This window comes from Leguminivora glycinivorella, chromosome 7 (genome assembly GCF_023078275.1).
Source record: "Leguminivora glycinivorella isolate SPB_JAAS2020 chromosome 7, LegGlyc_1.1, whole genome shotgun sequence".
NCBI lineage: Eukaryota > Metazoa > Arthropoda > Insecta > Lepidoptera > Tortricidae > Leguminivora > Leguminivora glycinivorella.
This window is the reverse complement of record NC_062977.1, coordinates 1110392-1127073: the sequence shown is the minus strand read 5'-3', so window position 1 is coordinate 1127073 and position 16682 is coordinate 1110392. Positions and strand designations below refer to the sequence as shown.

At 43.8% G+C, this 16682-nt stretch overlaps 3 protein-coding genes across 3 annotated transcripts in view; 1 reads left to right on the top strand and 2 right to left on the bottom strand.

Annotated features, from left to right (window-relative positions):
- The window catches only part of LOC125227967, a 119341-nt gene extending 116648 nt beyond the window's left edge, over positions 1-2693 (top strand). Inside the window, exons 9-11 of the mRNA XM_048132385.1 lie at positions 1712-1907; positions 2253-2413; positions 2555-2693. Coding sequence (XP_047988342.1) covers positions 1712-1907; positions 2253-2399 — 343 coding nt within the window. The 3' untranslated portion in view covers positions 2400-2413; positions 2555-2693. The remainder of the gene's footprint in view (positions 1-1711; positions 1908-2252; positions 2414-2554) is intronic.
- Positions 2694-7937: 5244 nt separating this feature from the next.
- LOC125227871 lies at positions 7938-13003 on the bottom strand. The gene is made up of 3 exons (XM_048132248.1): positions 12920-13003; positions 11232-11339; positions 7938-9538 (listed from the first exon to the last, which is right to left on the bottom strand). Exons 2-3 carry the CDS (start codon positions 11326-11328, stop codon positions 9309-9311), a joined length of 327 nt encoding a protein of 108 aa, XP_047988205.1. The 5' UTR covers positions 11329-11339; positions 12920-13003; the 3' UTR covers positions 7938-9308.
- Positions 13004-14147: 1144 nt separating this feature from the next.
- Positions 14148-16682, bottom strand: part of LOC125227993 — a 29088-nt gene continuing 26553 nt past the window's right edge. The window contains exons 7-9 of the mRNA XM_048132430.1: positions 16463-16640; positions 15464-15759; positions 14148-14333 (exon numbers count right to left, since the gene is read on the bottom strand). Of these exons, the coding sequence (XP_047988387.1) occupies positions 14148-14333; positions 15464-15759; positions 16463-16640 (660 nt within the window). The remainder of the gene's footprint in view (positions 14334-15463; positions 15760-16462; positions 16641-16682) is intronic.

Here is a 16682-nt window from a genome sequence, read left to right as displayed (position 1 = left end):
ATGGAAATCATATTATATTTCATAAGATTATGATTTTTTAAGATTATGAAATTTAAGACTGTCTGTTACCGGCCTAAGGAAGTAGGCTGTATTACACGCATAATACATCCAGCATACGAGTAAGCAGTCGAATCCATCTCTGTCACACTTATTGCGTAGATACTTCTCATCTTTGACAGAAGCTCAATCTCTAGCCATATACGTAACAATGATTACCCTCCTTTGCCCTGGAGGATTAATTCAAACTGCACGGTTCCCAGCAATTAAATGCTAAGTCGGCTGTTGGTTGCTCAACGAACGTGTCGCTATTAATTCGCCTATCTGTCAACGCCGGCGCAACTGATAAGCCTAATGGTAGGACTTGTATACTCAAACACACCCAACTTTTCATCATCGAAATTAAAATGTAGGTACTACTTTTATTTATTTGTCGCCGTTTTGAGCAGTTTAGTAGACCCGAAATTTTCAAAGGTCTTTTTCACAAATGAAATGAGTGACTATGGGATATGGGTTAAATTGTGGCGTAGGCGAGATGCTGGCAACCTATCACTACAATGTCACAGTTTCGTTTCCTTTCGACCCCTTTATTTGCCAAAAGTGGCACTGAAGCTTTGGTAGTTTCATGTGCTCTGCCTACCCCTTTATGGGATACAGGCGTGATTGTATGTATGTATGTATGTAAATGAGTCATTATGTTTCACAGTGATTTTACCCGTGGGTTTTACAGTTACTGTTTCGAGTGTTGAAGCAGAGCTCATGTATAAATAATAAAATGAAGTTACAGAGTTAAAATACTGGCCTGGTTTTGCGCTGAGGTCTATTATCACATTACTCTACGTCAGGTGTATCATGTATTTATTACCCTCAATTTACATTTTTATGCACATACATTTAAACTTCATTACGCAAGCGTTAATAGTCGTAAAGATGAGACCCGGATTAGGAACTTTCACAAAGGAGTCTGTAATCTTGATATAGATAAAACGATAAGATTCACGCAAAAATAAACGTCTCAAACGCCTAAGCAACTCATGTTGAGATAGTACGTTCTTTAGTTCTTACACGTGCATAGCTTGCACGCATGGTCTACACATATTAACCAGCCATTAAAAACCTTATTACCGCGATATAAGTTGTACCAAAGGTAAGTGTTGTTGTACGCTCTCTTTCACACGCACGCGAGTTGTCGGTAGAATTTCGCTCATAGCAAAAAGCCGGGAGCACGCCATCAGTAATGAAGATACACTGTTTTTATTACGGAGTATGCTGTACGCTTTATACGTGTGCTTGGAAGTCGTACATACGAGATGCCAGGTTTTGTCGCATTCATAATTTGCCAGGATTGTCAGGTTCTTATTTTTCCTTTAAGTATCGTGTTACACGTCTAGACCTGAACATCTCAGAAGGAAGGACTCGGTTACAAATTGTTGGAAAATACTTATTGTGGTTATATCGTTTCTGGCACAACTCACCATGAATTTGAATTAGATCTAACTTATAATTAGGCAAATTAGTATAAAATAGCGTGGACACTTTAGTTATTCAATCGCCTATTTAAATATTGAACGTTTCTATTAACAGTAGAAACAATTTGTGTGCTCTTCCGTTTCACAAAAACTTGAACGAAAATACTAGTTTTATAACTTTTAAGATTAGTCAGTAGTTTATGGATTCATTAACAAAAAACGTTATATAAATTTTTGTTCAACAGATTGGTGGAGATAAACGGCACGAACGTGTTGTCATGCCGAAGCGTCGAGGAGCTACAACGTGCAGCAAGCGCGGCGGCGCCGGCGCGCCTCGTGCTGCTGAGATCACAGGGCTCGCCGCCTGCCACTCCGAACCATCCCAATACTAACAATACAAGCCCGGCGCCAGTTCCGGCTACACCCAACACATTCACACAGGTAACAATTATACACGTCGCACCGTGAAATAACTGCAGCGAAACCCGCAAATACAGGATTCAGACTGGGATGTTTTTGACACATAATGGTTTTCGCAGTTTGGCCTTAAGTATTAAGTCTCGATGAGGTCATATGTACATTACACACCAAACTTTGAACCTGACCGACCCTCAGTTATTTACCGACATTAGAGCTCTGGATGACATTAAATATAAAAGCCTATTGTAAAACTCGCAGGAGCATCTGCATTACTAATGAAGAATACCTACTAAAACCTAACTTCCTACTCTCCTGATAAGCTAAAAAGCTACATTTTGTTTAACTATACTAAATTATTTGTTTCAGAACGAAGCAGCATCATTGCGTGCTGAGCTCGGCGCGTTACGATCGGCAGCCGAGCAAGCCCAGAAAGCCAAGGAGGGTCTTCGCGCCGATAACACACGCCTTACACACCGCATCTCGTATCTTGAAGAACAAGTCGCTGAGCTCTAGCGAGGCATCCACAGGTAAATAATCTTTATAAAGAGCACCATCACTGTCACCACTTGACATAAGTCTGAAAATCTAACTACCTACCATGTTTCCTGGTCAAATAAGTCCGTAAGTTCACTGCTCCACTTGTAACACTTTGATCGTCTGTTTCACAGCTCCAGCCGGTCAGCAGTAGCGACAGCTGCATAACGGTCAACAAGACCAAGAAGAACGTGACCAACATCAGCATCAGCTCCGAGCCGCACTCCAAGAGCCCCAAGTCCGAAGTCCAAGTCTTCCAGAAGGGTCCTGACATCACAGCGATCGTCGCTAAACTACCAGGGCTCGATGGCGCTGAAGCCAGTTTGCCGCTGATGCGACCGAGGTCTAATGCGTCTGGTGCATCCAGTCGTGCTGCAATCTCCCCGCGCGCGTCTCCTGCGCCCCTGTGTCCCGCGCACATTCCGCTCACAGCATGGAACCCCGCTCCCGTATGAGACACTCTCTCTCCCACCACTGCATCCACGCAGCTGATTACAGCGCAGAAACTGACGCGGCTATACGCATGATCGAGCGCAACCAAAGACACATGGAGAAGCAGCGGCTCAAAGCGGACAAGCTCAACCGCTCTAAAGAAGATCATTTCCGCTCTGACAGCGATTTAGATATGAATTCACGAGCTAGTGCGCCGCCTGATCGGCATTTTGAGATCAAAAAGGCTGCCGACAGGATAGAGGAAAGTATTAAGAAGACCAACTGGGCGGAACGAAAGACAATGTCAATTATTGAACAGCTGAAGCGCTCGCAACGATTAAGAAAGTTAAAGAAAATGACAGCGCCGAAGATGTGCACGTAGAGTCAGAGCGGCACTACATGTACCACAGGATAGACGGGAAAGTTTTAGAGAACGCGCATAAATCTAGCAGAAGAACATCAAAACTACACTCCCGAAGCGCTAAGTCTTCCGAATTCGAGTCGGAATCAGATTATCCAAACGGTGATATCTACTGCAGTTCGCCTCGGATCGATTACGGCTCTGAAACCTGCTCAACAAGGCTGAGTCACTACAAGAAGAATGACGATAGAAGCGAGGTCAAAAGTCGACCGACACCACCTCGGAAGCCGCTACGATTATCGCTGCATAAAGCGAGAAGCGCGCATTCACTGATGAACGGAAGCGAATCAGAGACGCCAAGTAGACCGCCCTCCGACATGAACGGAGAGGAGTCCTGTAAGAAGCCAGTGAAGCGGACGCACGCCAGCGACAAGTGGGGCCGCGAGAGGCGGAGCGACGGCGGCGGCGGGCGGGCGACGCCGCGGCCGGTGCGGCGGCTGGCGGGGCTGAGCTCGTGCGAGGCGTCCGCGCCCGCGCCCGCGGCCGACGCGCTGTACCCGGACCACGCGCCGCTGCGGGCCATGAGCGCCATCAGCCCCGGCAAGTGGTGCTAACGGCTCCCCAGCGGGAACACTGTTCTCGAGGCCGAATGGCCCGCACCTATGATGTGGGTATCTTATGGAAATTTTTGGCACTAATTTGTCAGGATTATTTATGTACATTTAATAGATATAAAGTGTCCACCTTTTTCTATATTTGTTTTAGGATAATATTTAGATAATATATTTCAAGAAAAATTCTGAGAAATGTACATTCGTGAAAGTTTGCAACGTTACGACTTAAGTGTATTTTTAGATAGATAAACATTATATTTAGAGTACTTATACTTATGTTGTAAAAATATACACTTTCAAAGCCCAGAGGCTAATTTAACGATATAAAAAGTTAAGTTTTAGTCGGGACCAAAACTTAACCCTGTTTTTGATACTGGCATCCGTCTGTTCCATGTCACCTGAAGCTTTCTTTACTGCCAGTGGTGTAGTTATTATGTTTCTGTTCGACGGAGCCGCAAGTGTTAGCGCAGAACAGAAAAATATGCCGCCCTGCCTTTAATATATAATAACAGACAATAATCATGACTGCGAGAGATTTTATTTATAAGTATAAATAAGTTAGCTATAACTATCCGCACAGTGTAGGTATATTGTACATAATTATATATACTTATACACATGTATATACTTATATAGAGCACCCACCGCGTCAATACTCACTTAGGTACCTTGTATTTATATAGGAAAACACAATAAGGAGAAATATAAAGATAAGAATGAAATTGGAACTTTTTATTTTTTATTAAACCTTACAATTATAGAAATAAAGTCAACATTATAACGCTCGCGCGCAGACATTTAAACAGTTTATAATTTTAGAAGAAATGTAAAATCTGAGAAAAAACTTGCCATGATTGATAGGTAAGCTACCGCTTGTAGTATAGGACCATATAGTGACATCTACTACAGCCGTAAAACTTGAATAATTTATCTCACATTTTACACCTCTGCTACTATTAGCAACTCTTTGGACATAAGTATAAAACTTCGATATAATATAACACATTCAGTCTAAAAGGCCTTCTTCATAGAAAAGACGCAGCTATCCGATAAAATCAAATAAATAGGACCATCTCATTCTATCATACAACTGTATCTTTTTCATGCTAAATAAGACCTGAAAAAACGATTATTATTCGTCAATTTTCAAAACAACTGTCAAAAAGTAAGCAAAAGTATTCCTATATTAGCTATTTGGCCTAGGTATGAATACTTTTAAAATATTTCAGTTGTTTGACAAATAAGAATCGCCTGGCTACCTCATCCTAGGCATTTCGATTTCTTTCCTTTACAATTAGTCAGAAAAGGATAGCAGATTTCGCCTAGCCATAAACACAATCAAATATGACTCGAGTTAATCTTGCATCTCTATCTAATGCATATGTTTTAGAAGTGAGAGCAGGATGTGAATTTATGTAGAAATAGAAATATTAGATAAGTATAGACGCTAAGGACAAAGAATTTAGTTCATTGACCCACATTTTCTATCTCAATTGTACGCGCGTAATTATATGAGATTAGGGATGTCACGAATGTCGCATGTGTCACATTCGCGAATGCGAATGCGAATATTCAGAATGCGAATGTGCGAATGCGAATGCGAATATCGCTGAATTTCATAAAAAACCAAAATAAAAACCAAGCAATCACCAACAACCCGCTAGGTAAACAATTTAAAATGCTTACTATTGGTCAAAATGCCGAGTAAGAACTTCACGCCGTACGAATTTGACCTATCTGCGCATGCGCGAGTCGACAGTCGACAAGTAGCAATTGGACCGGCCGGCGCGGGAAAGAATGCGAATCATTCGCATATGCGAATGCGAATGCAAATATTCGTAACATCCCTAAATGAGATGGTACATGTCTAAGGCATTGGTTCCACCAAAAGCCACTAAGAATGAGCTATCGGTGATAGAAAGGAACACAAGATAGTCGCTTCCGTGTAAATAAAAGAGAGAGCGAGCGATTTATATTTCACCGCTCGGCGACGAACTATAACTTGCTCGCGCTATCATCGCGTCTGTTTTTAACCCCCGACGCAAAAACGAAGGGGTGTTATAAGTTTGACGTGTCTGTCTGTCTGTCTGTCTGTCCGTCTGTCTGTCTGTCTGTCTGTTTGTCTGTCTGTCTGTCTGTGTGTGTGTCTGTCTGTGGCAACGTAGCTCCCGAACGGAGGAACCGATTTAGATTTAGTTTTTTTTTTGTCTGAAAGCTGAGTTAGTCGGGAGTGTTCTTAGCTATGTTTCATAAAAATCGGTCTACTATGTCGCCGTCGGGGGTTTTTCAAAATTTTAATTTTGTGGTTAGGTTATATTTACACGGGAGCGACTATTTTTTGTTCGCTTCCATCGCCAATAGCTCATCGCTTATCGCTTTTGGTGGGACCAGTACCAAAAGAGTCCTTATGCTACGAATGCTAGAAGTGTGAATTTCAAATTGGTGGACCTATTTGCGCTTGAAGCATGAGTCCCTTTAGTCATTGAAAGCAGCGGGATGTGCGAGACAGCAATATAATAATTCGCATCTGATAGAGAGGGGAAATGACCTCAATGGATTACACAAATACTATGGCACGCCATCGTAACTTCAAAATCAAAATCAGTCAATAATTTTGTGGACTCTCATTTTGATAAAATTTAGAATGAATACATTAAAGCTTTAACAATAACACAAATTAATTATACGCGATATCAAATTAAGACGATAACAGGAAGATATAATTATTATGATGAATATGGGTAAATAACACTCTTATATTGTATTGAAGAATTCTACTAAATAAAGTATGGACGCTATACTCAAAGAATATCGTACATTGACCCGATATCCTATCTCTATCGTAGGCTCGTAATTATAATGCTAACTCGCTTGCACAGCGGCATAAATCGACAGGAATGATTCAGTCTCATGAGATTAATGAGTTTCACGAGAACGAAACAGCAATAAAATTACGTGCGATAGAGATATGAAATATCGGGTCAATGTACGATATTCTTTGAGTATAAATCAATGACAATGTACGAAATTATTTTTGCTAAGTGTCCATACTTTAAAGAACATATGAAGCAGTTGATAAACGTTATTGATCTTCATACAAAGTAACCTAATATCTTCTTTATATTATGAGTATCTTTAGTGTGTACCAGTACGCCGATAAAGTTCGTTTGTCCCTTTCCGACGTATTGGTGTGATAGAAAGGGACAAACGACCTTTATCGGCGTGATAACTTTAGTGAACGTTTATGAATAAGGGGATAAGAGTGTACTCCACCAAATTTCACCTTCGACATGCAAGACATGACAGTTGATATTTACAGCAATTTTATGTATAGTCACCGCGCAGGCGAAGGCTAACTGTACACCATACATGAAACGACTATGAAATCTATGGCTACTGTAAACATATAAATAAAATATAATAATAATAAATTTGAATGATTCTTACACAGATTGACTTTTCATTAGACTTATATTTACCGGGATATAGACAACGATGATATATTATATTTTGTCGATATACCCGAAATTTCGACGCGACGTTTTGTTTTCCGTGATCATGATAAATGCAACTGCGTCGAAATATCGGGACCGCGGCGACAAAAATCAAACTGCGCCAGACCGGTCTCAACACACGGTCACTATACTATATATACATATATAGTGCACAGTTAGCCTTATGGTCTTTCTACAGATAAGAAATGGCAACAAAATCCATACTAATATTAAATGGGAAAGTGTGTGTGTCTGTTTGTTTGTCCGTCTTTCATGGCAAAACGGAGCGACGAATTGTCGTGATTTTTTAAGTGGATGATAATTAAAGAGATGGAAAGTGACATAGGCTACTTTTTGTCTCTTTCTAACGCGAGCGAAGCCGCGGGCAAAAGCTAGTACTATATAATCATAAGGAATATCGTACATTGACCGCGTGTTCCTTTCTCTGTTGTTCGCGCATAATTATATTGCTATACCGCTTGCACAGGGTCAATGACCGCTATTATGAGCGGGAGCAATATAATAATGTTTTTAATGTAAATTTTTTTTAATAAATTTCGATTCTGTTAACTAGATGGCGGTGCGTTATGTATTATTTCACAAACTATTTAATAGTGAATCATAATATCGTTATGAAAAAATAATATAACATGGTCTAAGACCATCTTAACACGTTCACTGTCCCACTTTAAAATTGTGAACCTTATGGCTTTGTAATAAGAGTTACAGTGACCTATTTAAGTGGGCACTGGAAAATGAAAGTGTTAAAATCTGTTTGCCATTTAGATACCTATACTATAGAAAGACCTTACACATTGTCTAGACACACTAAACAATACCTAACTCTCAAATTTGACACAAAACAAAATATAAAAATAATATACAAAATTATAATTACAACGACCACATTCAATATACTTGATTTTGATAACTTAACCTTTCTTCGTTAGTCTTCAAAAATAAACCTTATGTATTACGAAATAACGTTCAAATTGATACGACTTATTAAAAGGAACGCTAATTCGAAAAATAAATGACTATCATTGAGCCTCAGACGCTCCGTACGAGCAAAATTCAACTCTGTTCCAATGATTTAAAGTCGTATGTCGTATGGAGCCTCCGGAACGACCAGTCAGTGCTGGCACAGTAAAAGTATAAGCAGTACAGTAACTTTATACATTTCGAGTTGCGATATGATCACGTTAACGAAAGGCTATTCTACTGAGCTAATTTTACTGTTTTAAACACTTATTGATAGTTTAGTTACTCGATTATTTTAATTTTACAAATCGTTGCTTAGATTTAGTAAAAACTGCAGATCGAGCATATCTAAATACCTACACAGCAAGGGTTTTAATGATGATTTTAACCACAAACAAACAAATATGTTTACGCATATGACTTAAGCATCACCAAAGCGAGTCACTGTGGGTTTTCTAAAGAATTGTGAACTTATCGCTTTGGCTAATAGCCATATTTATTGTATGGAGTTAAACAGTTGACGTTGACATGGAGAGTCGTACGAGTCTAAGCTTAGTCATATAGAGCAGCAGCTGACTTTAATGAAGCTTATACACTTTGGAAACTTGCGCCGAATAACTGATATTTTTCTAGAAGATATTGGTTTTCTAGGATCTTTAGCAGTGACAACTGAAAACTTTCTTATGTAACATCTAATGCATCACCTAAACTCAAAACCAACGGCCAAGATTGACGTACTTCTTTAGAGCGTAGGTAACGGCAACTCCTTAAACGCCCTCTTCATAAGTATCGACCGTCGTACGCGGCGCGCGTCGCCGCTTGTGGCGTCGACTGGTTAACGAGTCTATATTTAAAGTCATACAGAGTGGCAGCTGACTTTCGCGTGGCTATATACACTCTTAACAAGTTTACGGTATCGGTATTTGTAGTGAGTTAACTCAAAACAGAAGAAAACTTCCTTAGCATGTAATATCTAATGAATCGATCGAGCTCAGTAGATTTAGACCTAAAATTCGAAGCAACGACCTAGGTTAACGTACTTCTTAAGAGCGTACGGTAGCGGTAACTCCTTAACGCTCCTCTTCATAAGGATGGAGAGTCGTACGCGGCGGGCGTCGCCGCCGTCGGAGGCGCGGCGCTTGTGGCGGCGGCTGGCGGAGGAGTCGGAGGTGGCGGAGTCCCCGGAGCCCGACGAGCGCCGCGTGAAGTGGCGCTTCTGGCGGCGGCGGCGGCCTGCTGGGGAAACCGTAACATTCAAACAAACGTCGCTTGTAATAGGGAAATTGGCTGTTCTTTATTTTATAACATACACGAAATAAAGTATCACATAATAGGAATGACGACTACATAAAAAAATGGCATTCTGTTTCGTCCAAATCGTCCAAAAATACTGAACACATATTTTTCGTTTTTTCTAATTAATGAAAAAATACAAAGATATAGAGCATCAAAGTTCCGGCGTGGGGGCTTGTGACGTCACTTCTAAGTAAAAATTGTACCTAGGCGTGACGTCACGCGAAACTTCAACGCACTGTACCGTCGTCATTTTTCGTTTAATAGTGTCTAAAATTCTTTGATAACCTAACTGACGGACTAATTAGTTTTTTTTAGTCGTCTCGCCTATTATAAGAAAAACATGGACAGAAGTTATTTTGAAATCCAATTTCTATTTAATAAGTCAGGTAGAAATATATAAAGTAACTGAATTGACCGTGACGTCACTCGATTCGATTTCATATTGATTCCATATTTAGCAAGTTGTTCAAATTCGTTTTGACAGTTCTTAAAAAGAAGCTGATTTGACTAGGAGGCAAGTAGCCTATACCCTAAAGCCAAAGAGGATCGAGTATTATAGAGAGTTGCTGTCAAAATAAAATGTGTAATCACAGTGCATAGACTGCCATCTCTCAAACTTTCGAACTTCAGTTTTGACAATTTGGCCCATATTCTTAGCTTGATATGTATTAAAATGTCAAATATTAATATTAGCGCCACCTAGCCGATCGTTCCCCAAAGGTGTAACGCCATCTAGGCCACCGTACCTTTTTCTCTAAGGCTTTGAGGTACGTTTTATTCTTAGACTTTATCCGTCTATACGGAGTTACATATGTCTTTGCCTAAAGCCTAGACATAATAATAGTTATTAGTTTTACAAGGGGCAAAGTTGTTTACCCGCAAGTGCCAAAATTCAAAAATGATACCCAAGCAAGCGAAAGACTCCAATATTGAACCGCGAGCGTAGCGAGTGAATCATAATGCGGAATCGTGAGCGTTGCGATGGTAGATTTAACAAATACTTGATACTGAGAGATGAAATAAAATTTTAAAAGTACAAGTATAATGAAAATCTAGTCTGCCAAACCAACATGTCACTAAAAAAGTCAGAAAATGAATTACAGAGACGCGAAAGATCCATCATCGTCAAACCCTTTAAACGTAAGTATTTTTTAACCCCCGACGCAAAAACGACGGGGTGTTATAAGTTTGACGTGTCTGTTGTGTCTGTCTGTGGCATCATAGCTCCTGAACAGATGAACCGATTTAGATTTTGTTTTGTTTGAAAGCTGAATTAGTCGGGAGTGTTCTAAGCCATGTTTCATGAAAACTCCACAGTCCCACTATGTCGCGGTCGGGGTTTATTTCAAAATTTTAATTTTGTGGTTATGCAACTAGGGAACAAATCAAATTATTTTATTGAATATTTTTGATTTGTTCTTTTTTTCAAGTAGTCACACAACTATATATGTATAAATTATAAATTGAAATAGATATCATACACGAAAGAAAAAACGGCAAGGCCCACTGGTGGCCGAGCCGGGAATCGAACCAGGATCTTCAGCTTACGCGGCTAACGTCTTTACCACTAGAGGACACGCCCGCCGCGCCGCGCGGTTGTGGTTATGTTTTATTAATAGAGTAATAGACTCACTAGTCCGGGAGCCGCTGTCGGAGTCCTGCCCGGAGCGGCGCGAGCTGCCGGCCTCGTAGCCCGTGCTGATGGGCGACGAGTCTGCTGACGGCGACATCTCGCCTATACCTACAAAATAAATATATTATTAAACATTAACTATGACTAGGCAGGCAATTATGGTCGCGCGATAAATGATAAAACATCAGGCCGTCCCTATCGCACTATTTGTAAGTACGATAGGGACGGCCCGATGTTTTATCATTTATCGCGCGACCATGATTGCCCTACTGGATTGCCTTAAATTGACATTTCCATAATATTGTCTTCGGTTACCGCGATAGTTACTCATGAAATAAAACTATGGAAACGGATTAAATCGCGTATAATGAATTTACAATTCATCCTGACGTTTCGAACACTTTACAGCGTTCGTGGTCAACGGGTGACTGAGGAAAAAATTACAATGTGCAAAAGCTACCCACATACAAGAAATATTAACGAATGAAATGAATGAAATGGTCATAGCCATAAATAATATAGATTTCTAAGGCAGGTTCACACACTATAAATAAAGCTAATTATAAAATATTCAATAAATTTGCCATTACTTGTTATACGCGAAAATTTACCATTACTATGTTATTCATTATACGCGATTTAATCCATTTCCATAGTTTTATTTCTTGACATTTCCACTGAATAAATTAACGATAGGTACAGATACTACTCTGCCTTCGGCCTTGAAACTCGTCCCCATCACGCTGTGAAGCCGGCCTGGCATTCGCTGTGGATCTCGAGAGTCGTGTACATTCAAACAACCCGTTCGAAGTAGAATCTAGACCAAATGGCATCCTCTTGAACTCGTAATGCCCAAACTGAACCAAAAGGAGAGCCTTTTGGCGATATTGTAAGTGCGAAGAGTCGCACTTACAATATCCGAATTGCGTATCAACATGTCTCACGGTGTGTTACTAGGTAGGTCATTTTTTTTAAGTTGTCCACCCCAGTTTTTTTTGGATTTGGAATTTGTTATGTGGTTTCCACTGAGAATCGCGAGCTCTTTCAATCCTAATTGGAGAAAAAAAGTGTCCCAAGGTTTTTTTGCCATTCCAACCAAATTTTCATACATGTAACGTAATGGAAGGTTTGAAAAATGTATGGAAGTCTCTTGGGACATTTTTTTTCTCCTATCAGGATCGAAAGACCTCGCGATTCTGCATGCGTATGAATCACGTAAAAATACCCATGTTACAAAAAAAGTGCGGTGGACAACTTTGAAAAAAAAAAGGCCCAGGTCACTACTCAGCTACTCACCGCTGTCTAGCTTCTGCCGAGGCGGCTTGTCGGCGGCCGAGGCGGCGTCGGGCTCCGCGTCGACGGAGAGGCTGGCGTGCTCGGTCCCGGTATGTCACCAGGTCACTACTCACCGCTGTCTAGCTTCTGCCGAGGCGGCGTCGGGCTCCGCGTCGACGGAGAGGCTGGCGTGCTCGGTCCCGGTATGTCACCAGGTCACTACTCACCGCTGTCTAGCTTCTGCCGAGGCGGCGTCGGGCTCCGCGTCGACGGAGAGGCTGGCGTGCTCGGTCCCGGTGTGTCACCAGGTCACTACTCACCGCTGTCTAGCTTCTGCCGAGGCGGCGTCGGGCTCCGCGTCGACGGAGAGGCTGGCGTGCTCGGTCCCGGTGTGTCACCAGGTCACTACTCACCGCTGTCTAGCTTCTGCCGAGGCGGCTTGTCGGCGGCCGAGGCGGCGTCGGGCTCCGCGTCGGCGGAGAGGCTGGCGTGCTCGGTCCCGGTGTGTCACCAGGTCACTACTCACCACTGTCTAGCTTCTGCCGAGGCGGCGTCGGGCTCCGCGTCGGCGGAGAGGCTGGCGTGCTCGGTCCCGGTGTGTCACCAGGTCACTACTCACCGCTGTCTAGCTTCTGCCGAGGCGGCGTCGGGCTCCGCGTCGACGGAGAGGCTGGCGTGCTCGGTCCCGGTGTGTCACCAGGTCACTACTCACCGCTGTCTAGCTTCTGCCGAGGCGGCTTGTCGGCGGCCGAGGCGGCGTCGGGCTCCGCGTCGGCGGAGAGGCTGGCGTGCTCGGTCCCGGTGTGTCACCAGGTCACTACTCACCGCTGTCTAGCTTCTGCCGAGGCGGCGTCGGGCTCCGCGTCGGCGGAGAGGCTGGCGTGCTCGGTCCCGGTGTGTCACCAGGTCACTACTCACCGCTGTCTAGCTTCTGCCGAGGCGGCGTCGGGCTCCGCGTCGACGGAGAGGCTGGCGTGCTCGGTCCCGGTGTGTCACCAGGTCACTACTCACCGCTGTCTAGCTTCTGCCGAGGCGGCTTGTCGGCGGCCGAGGCGGCGTCGGGCTCCGCGTCGGCGGAGAGGCTGGCGTGCTCGGTCCCGGTGTGTCACCAGGTCACTACTCACCGCTGTCTAGCTTCTGCCGAGGCGGCGTCGGGCTCCGCGTCGACGGAGAGGCTGGCGTGCTCGGTCCCGGTGTGTCACCAGGTCACTACTCACCGCTGTCTAGCTTCTGCCGAGGCGGCGTCGGGCTCCGCGTCGACGGAGAGGCTGGCGTGCTCGGTCCCGGTGTGTCACCAGGTCACTACTCACCGCTGTCTAGCTTCTGCCGAGGCGGCTTGTCGGCGGCCGAGGCGGCGTCGGGCTCCGCGTCGGCGGAGAGGCTGGCGTGCTCGGTCCCGGTGTGTCACCAGGTCACTACTCACCGCTGTCTAGCTTCTGCCGAGGCGGCTTGTCGGCGGCCGAGGCGGCGTCGGGCTCCGCGTCGGCGGAGAGGCTGGCGTGCTCGGTCCCGGTGTGTCACCAGGTCACTACTCACCGCTGTCTAGCTTCTGCCGAGGCGGCTTGTCGGCGGCCGAGGCGGCGTCGGGCTCCGCGTCGGCGGAGAGGCTGGCGTGCTCGGTCCCGGTGTGTCACCAGGTCACTACTCACCGCTGTCTAGCTTCTGCCGAGGCGGCTTGTCGGCGGCCGAGGCGGCGTCGGGCTCCGCGTCGGCGGAGAGGCTGGCGTGCTCGGTCTCGGTGTCGTCCTCCGGTTCGTCGTCCTCGACCTCCTCCTCGTCGGCGTCCCAGTCCATCTCACGGGATGTCGTGGCTTCGCCGCCTCCCATCTTCAAAAAAAATCTTACTCATAAATTTGTTCTTCAAAAAAAAAACTACAGAAAATAGGCGAGACGACTAAAAAAAACTAATTAGTCCATCAGTTAGATTATCAAAGAATTTTAGAGACATTTTTTCTTTTTTCTCGTAAACGAAAAATTACGACGGTACAGTGCGTTAAAGTTTCGCGTGACGTCACGCCTAGGTACAATTTTTACTTAAAAGTGACGTCACAAGCCCCCACTCCGGAACTTTGATGCTCTATATCTTTGTATTTTTTCATTAATTAGAAAAGGCGAAAAATATGTGTTCAGTATTTTTGGACGATCTAACTGATGAACTAAAGAGAATGCCAATTTATTTATGTAGTCGTCATCCCTATTTTCACGAGTCCTTGTGAGAAAAATTTGTCACCCCGACAACTGACCTTAGGCCCTGTCTGTTTGTTTGTCCGTCTTTCACGGCAAAACGGAGCGACGAATTGACGTGATTTTTTAAGTGAAGATAATTGAAGGGTTGGAAAGTGACATAGGCTACATTTTGTCTCTTTCTAACGCGAGCGAAGCCGCTGGCAAAAGCTAGTAGTTAATAAATCTAAAAATACATCACAAAGAGTTGTTTCGAAACGGATCGGACAACTGACGTAAATAAGAGATTATTTTAGTCCTGATAAGCCTAAAATATTGACATAACCGTATATTGCGTCGAGGGTCATAGGTTACAGTAAACTAGAAACAGAACATAATAGTACCGATTATTTCATTGAGCTATACAAGTTTCTACCAGGTTTGATGTTTAAAATACCAGCACACACTCTTATGTTCTAACCAATAAAGTTGTGTTTATTCATTCTTAACAGCTATAAGTTATAAGTTTGACATGTCTGTCTCTGTGTGTCTGTCCGTGGCATCGTAGCTCTCGAACGGTTGAACTGATTGAAATTTACTTTTTTTTTGTTTGAAAGCTGAATCAGGCGGGTGTGTTCTTAGCCATGTTTCATGAAAATCGGTCCACTGTGTCAGGGTTTTTTCAAAATTTTAATTTTGTGGTTCGATTAGGTTAATACATCATTTGTCTTGGGGTGTCACAGATAACTTATACACTACAGTCAGCAATTAAATTATTTGAATATCACGCTCACCTTGCCCAAGTATATCTCCACCTCAGCCGGCATCTCATCCTGCTCATCATCGCTCCCGTCCCTGCGTCTCCGTCTACCCCGCCTGTCCCTATCACTCCTATCTGTGTCACTCTCTCCATCTCTGTCACTCCTGTCGTCCCGTGTCCTATCTCCGTCTCTGTCACTCCTGTCGCGTGTGTCGCTCCTGTCGCGCGCGTGTTCGCCGTCGCTTGTGTCGCGATCGGTGTCTTTGTCGAGAGCGGCGGGGTTGTCGGCAGTGTCTGTGGACTGTGATCCGCTGGCTGATGGGACTGGCTCTGTGGAATGAAAATAGGCTAGTTTTCTATACTTAAACTAAAATATTTTATCCAGTGCACGAAATAAAGCACCACAAAATTAGAAGAAATATATGGAGAGTATAGATATGTTTAAACATAATTTCTATTTAATAAGTCAAAGAGAAAGATATAAAGTAAATTAATGGACCGTGACGTTACTCCTCAGTATTTCATAGTAATTCCATATTAGCAAATTGTTTTGACAGTTCTTAAAAAGAAGCTGATTTGACTAGTAGGAAACTAGCCTATTATGTTTCAGTACAAATGTGGGAATGTTTTAGGTCAAAAGTTCAACATTTCAACTTTCTCTGTATTTTTTTTTTTTGATGGTGTATCCTGGGCTAAAGAAACATCGGCAAACAGCGAACAAAAAGTGAAAAAAAAAAGATTAACGTGTAGAGTGGTGTTCGCCTGTTCTGTTCGGTGTTTGTAGGTGATCGGCATTGCTGTCGAAATTTTTAGAATACCAAAGGGGCGTTCGGCAAATTCACATGTTTGCCAAGGTTGGGGATGCCGTGTTTGTGTCCCACTGGGCGTAACTCAACGCCACTGCGTTTGCCGCGTGTTTCGTGCCTGTGGTAAATACCATGTATCTGAATTTATTACCTATTCCGGCGGTACTATCCTGCCATTTTCCGGCTATGGACTAGGAATCAGTGTAATAGACAGTCGTATCACTCACCGGGGTCAGCAGTCCCCGCCCTGGGCCTCTCCTCGTCCCTGAGCTCGAAGGTGAGCATGCCGCGGCAGGGGCGGCGCTCGCGGCCCCGCGCGCGGGCCCGGGAGCCAGCAGCCCCGGGCTCCGGCCCGCTGCGCGGCGAGGAGTTGGACGAGCGAGGCGGGCTGGCATCGTCGGGACGCTGGAGGAAAACATGCTTATGTACAGTCACGAACCGCGATCG

What these genes read in the sequence shown, in the direction of transcription:
- LOC125227871 (XM_048132248.1), bottom strand. Translation starts at nt 11,328, where the DNA reads ATGTCGCCGTCAGCAGACTCGTCGCCCATCAGCACGGGCTACGAGGCC. An exon ending in CGACAGCGGCTCCCGGACTA is followed by an intron (nt 9,539 to 11,231) that starts GTGAGTCTATTA and finishes CGGTTTCCCCAG; the next exon opens with CAGGCCGCCGCCGCCGCCAG.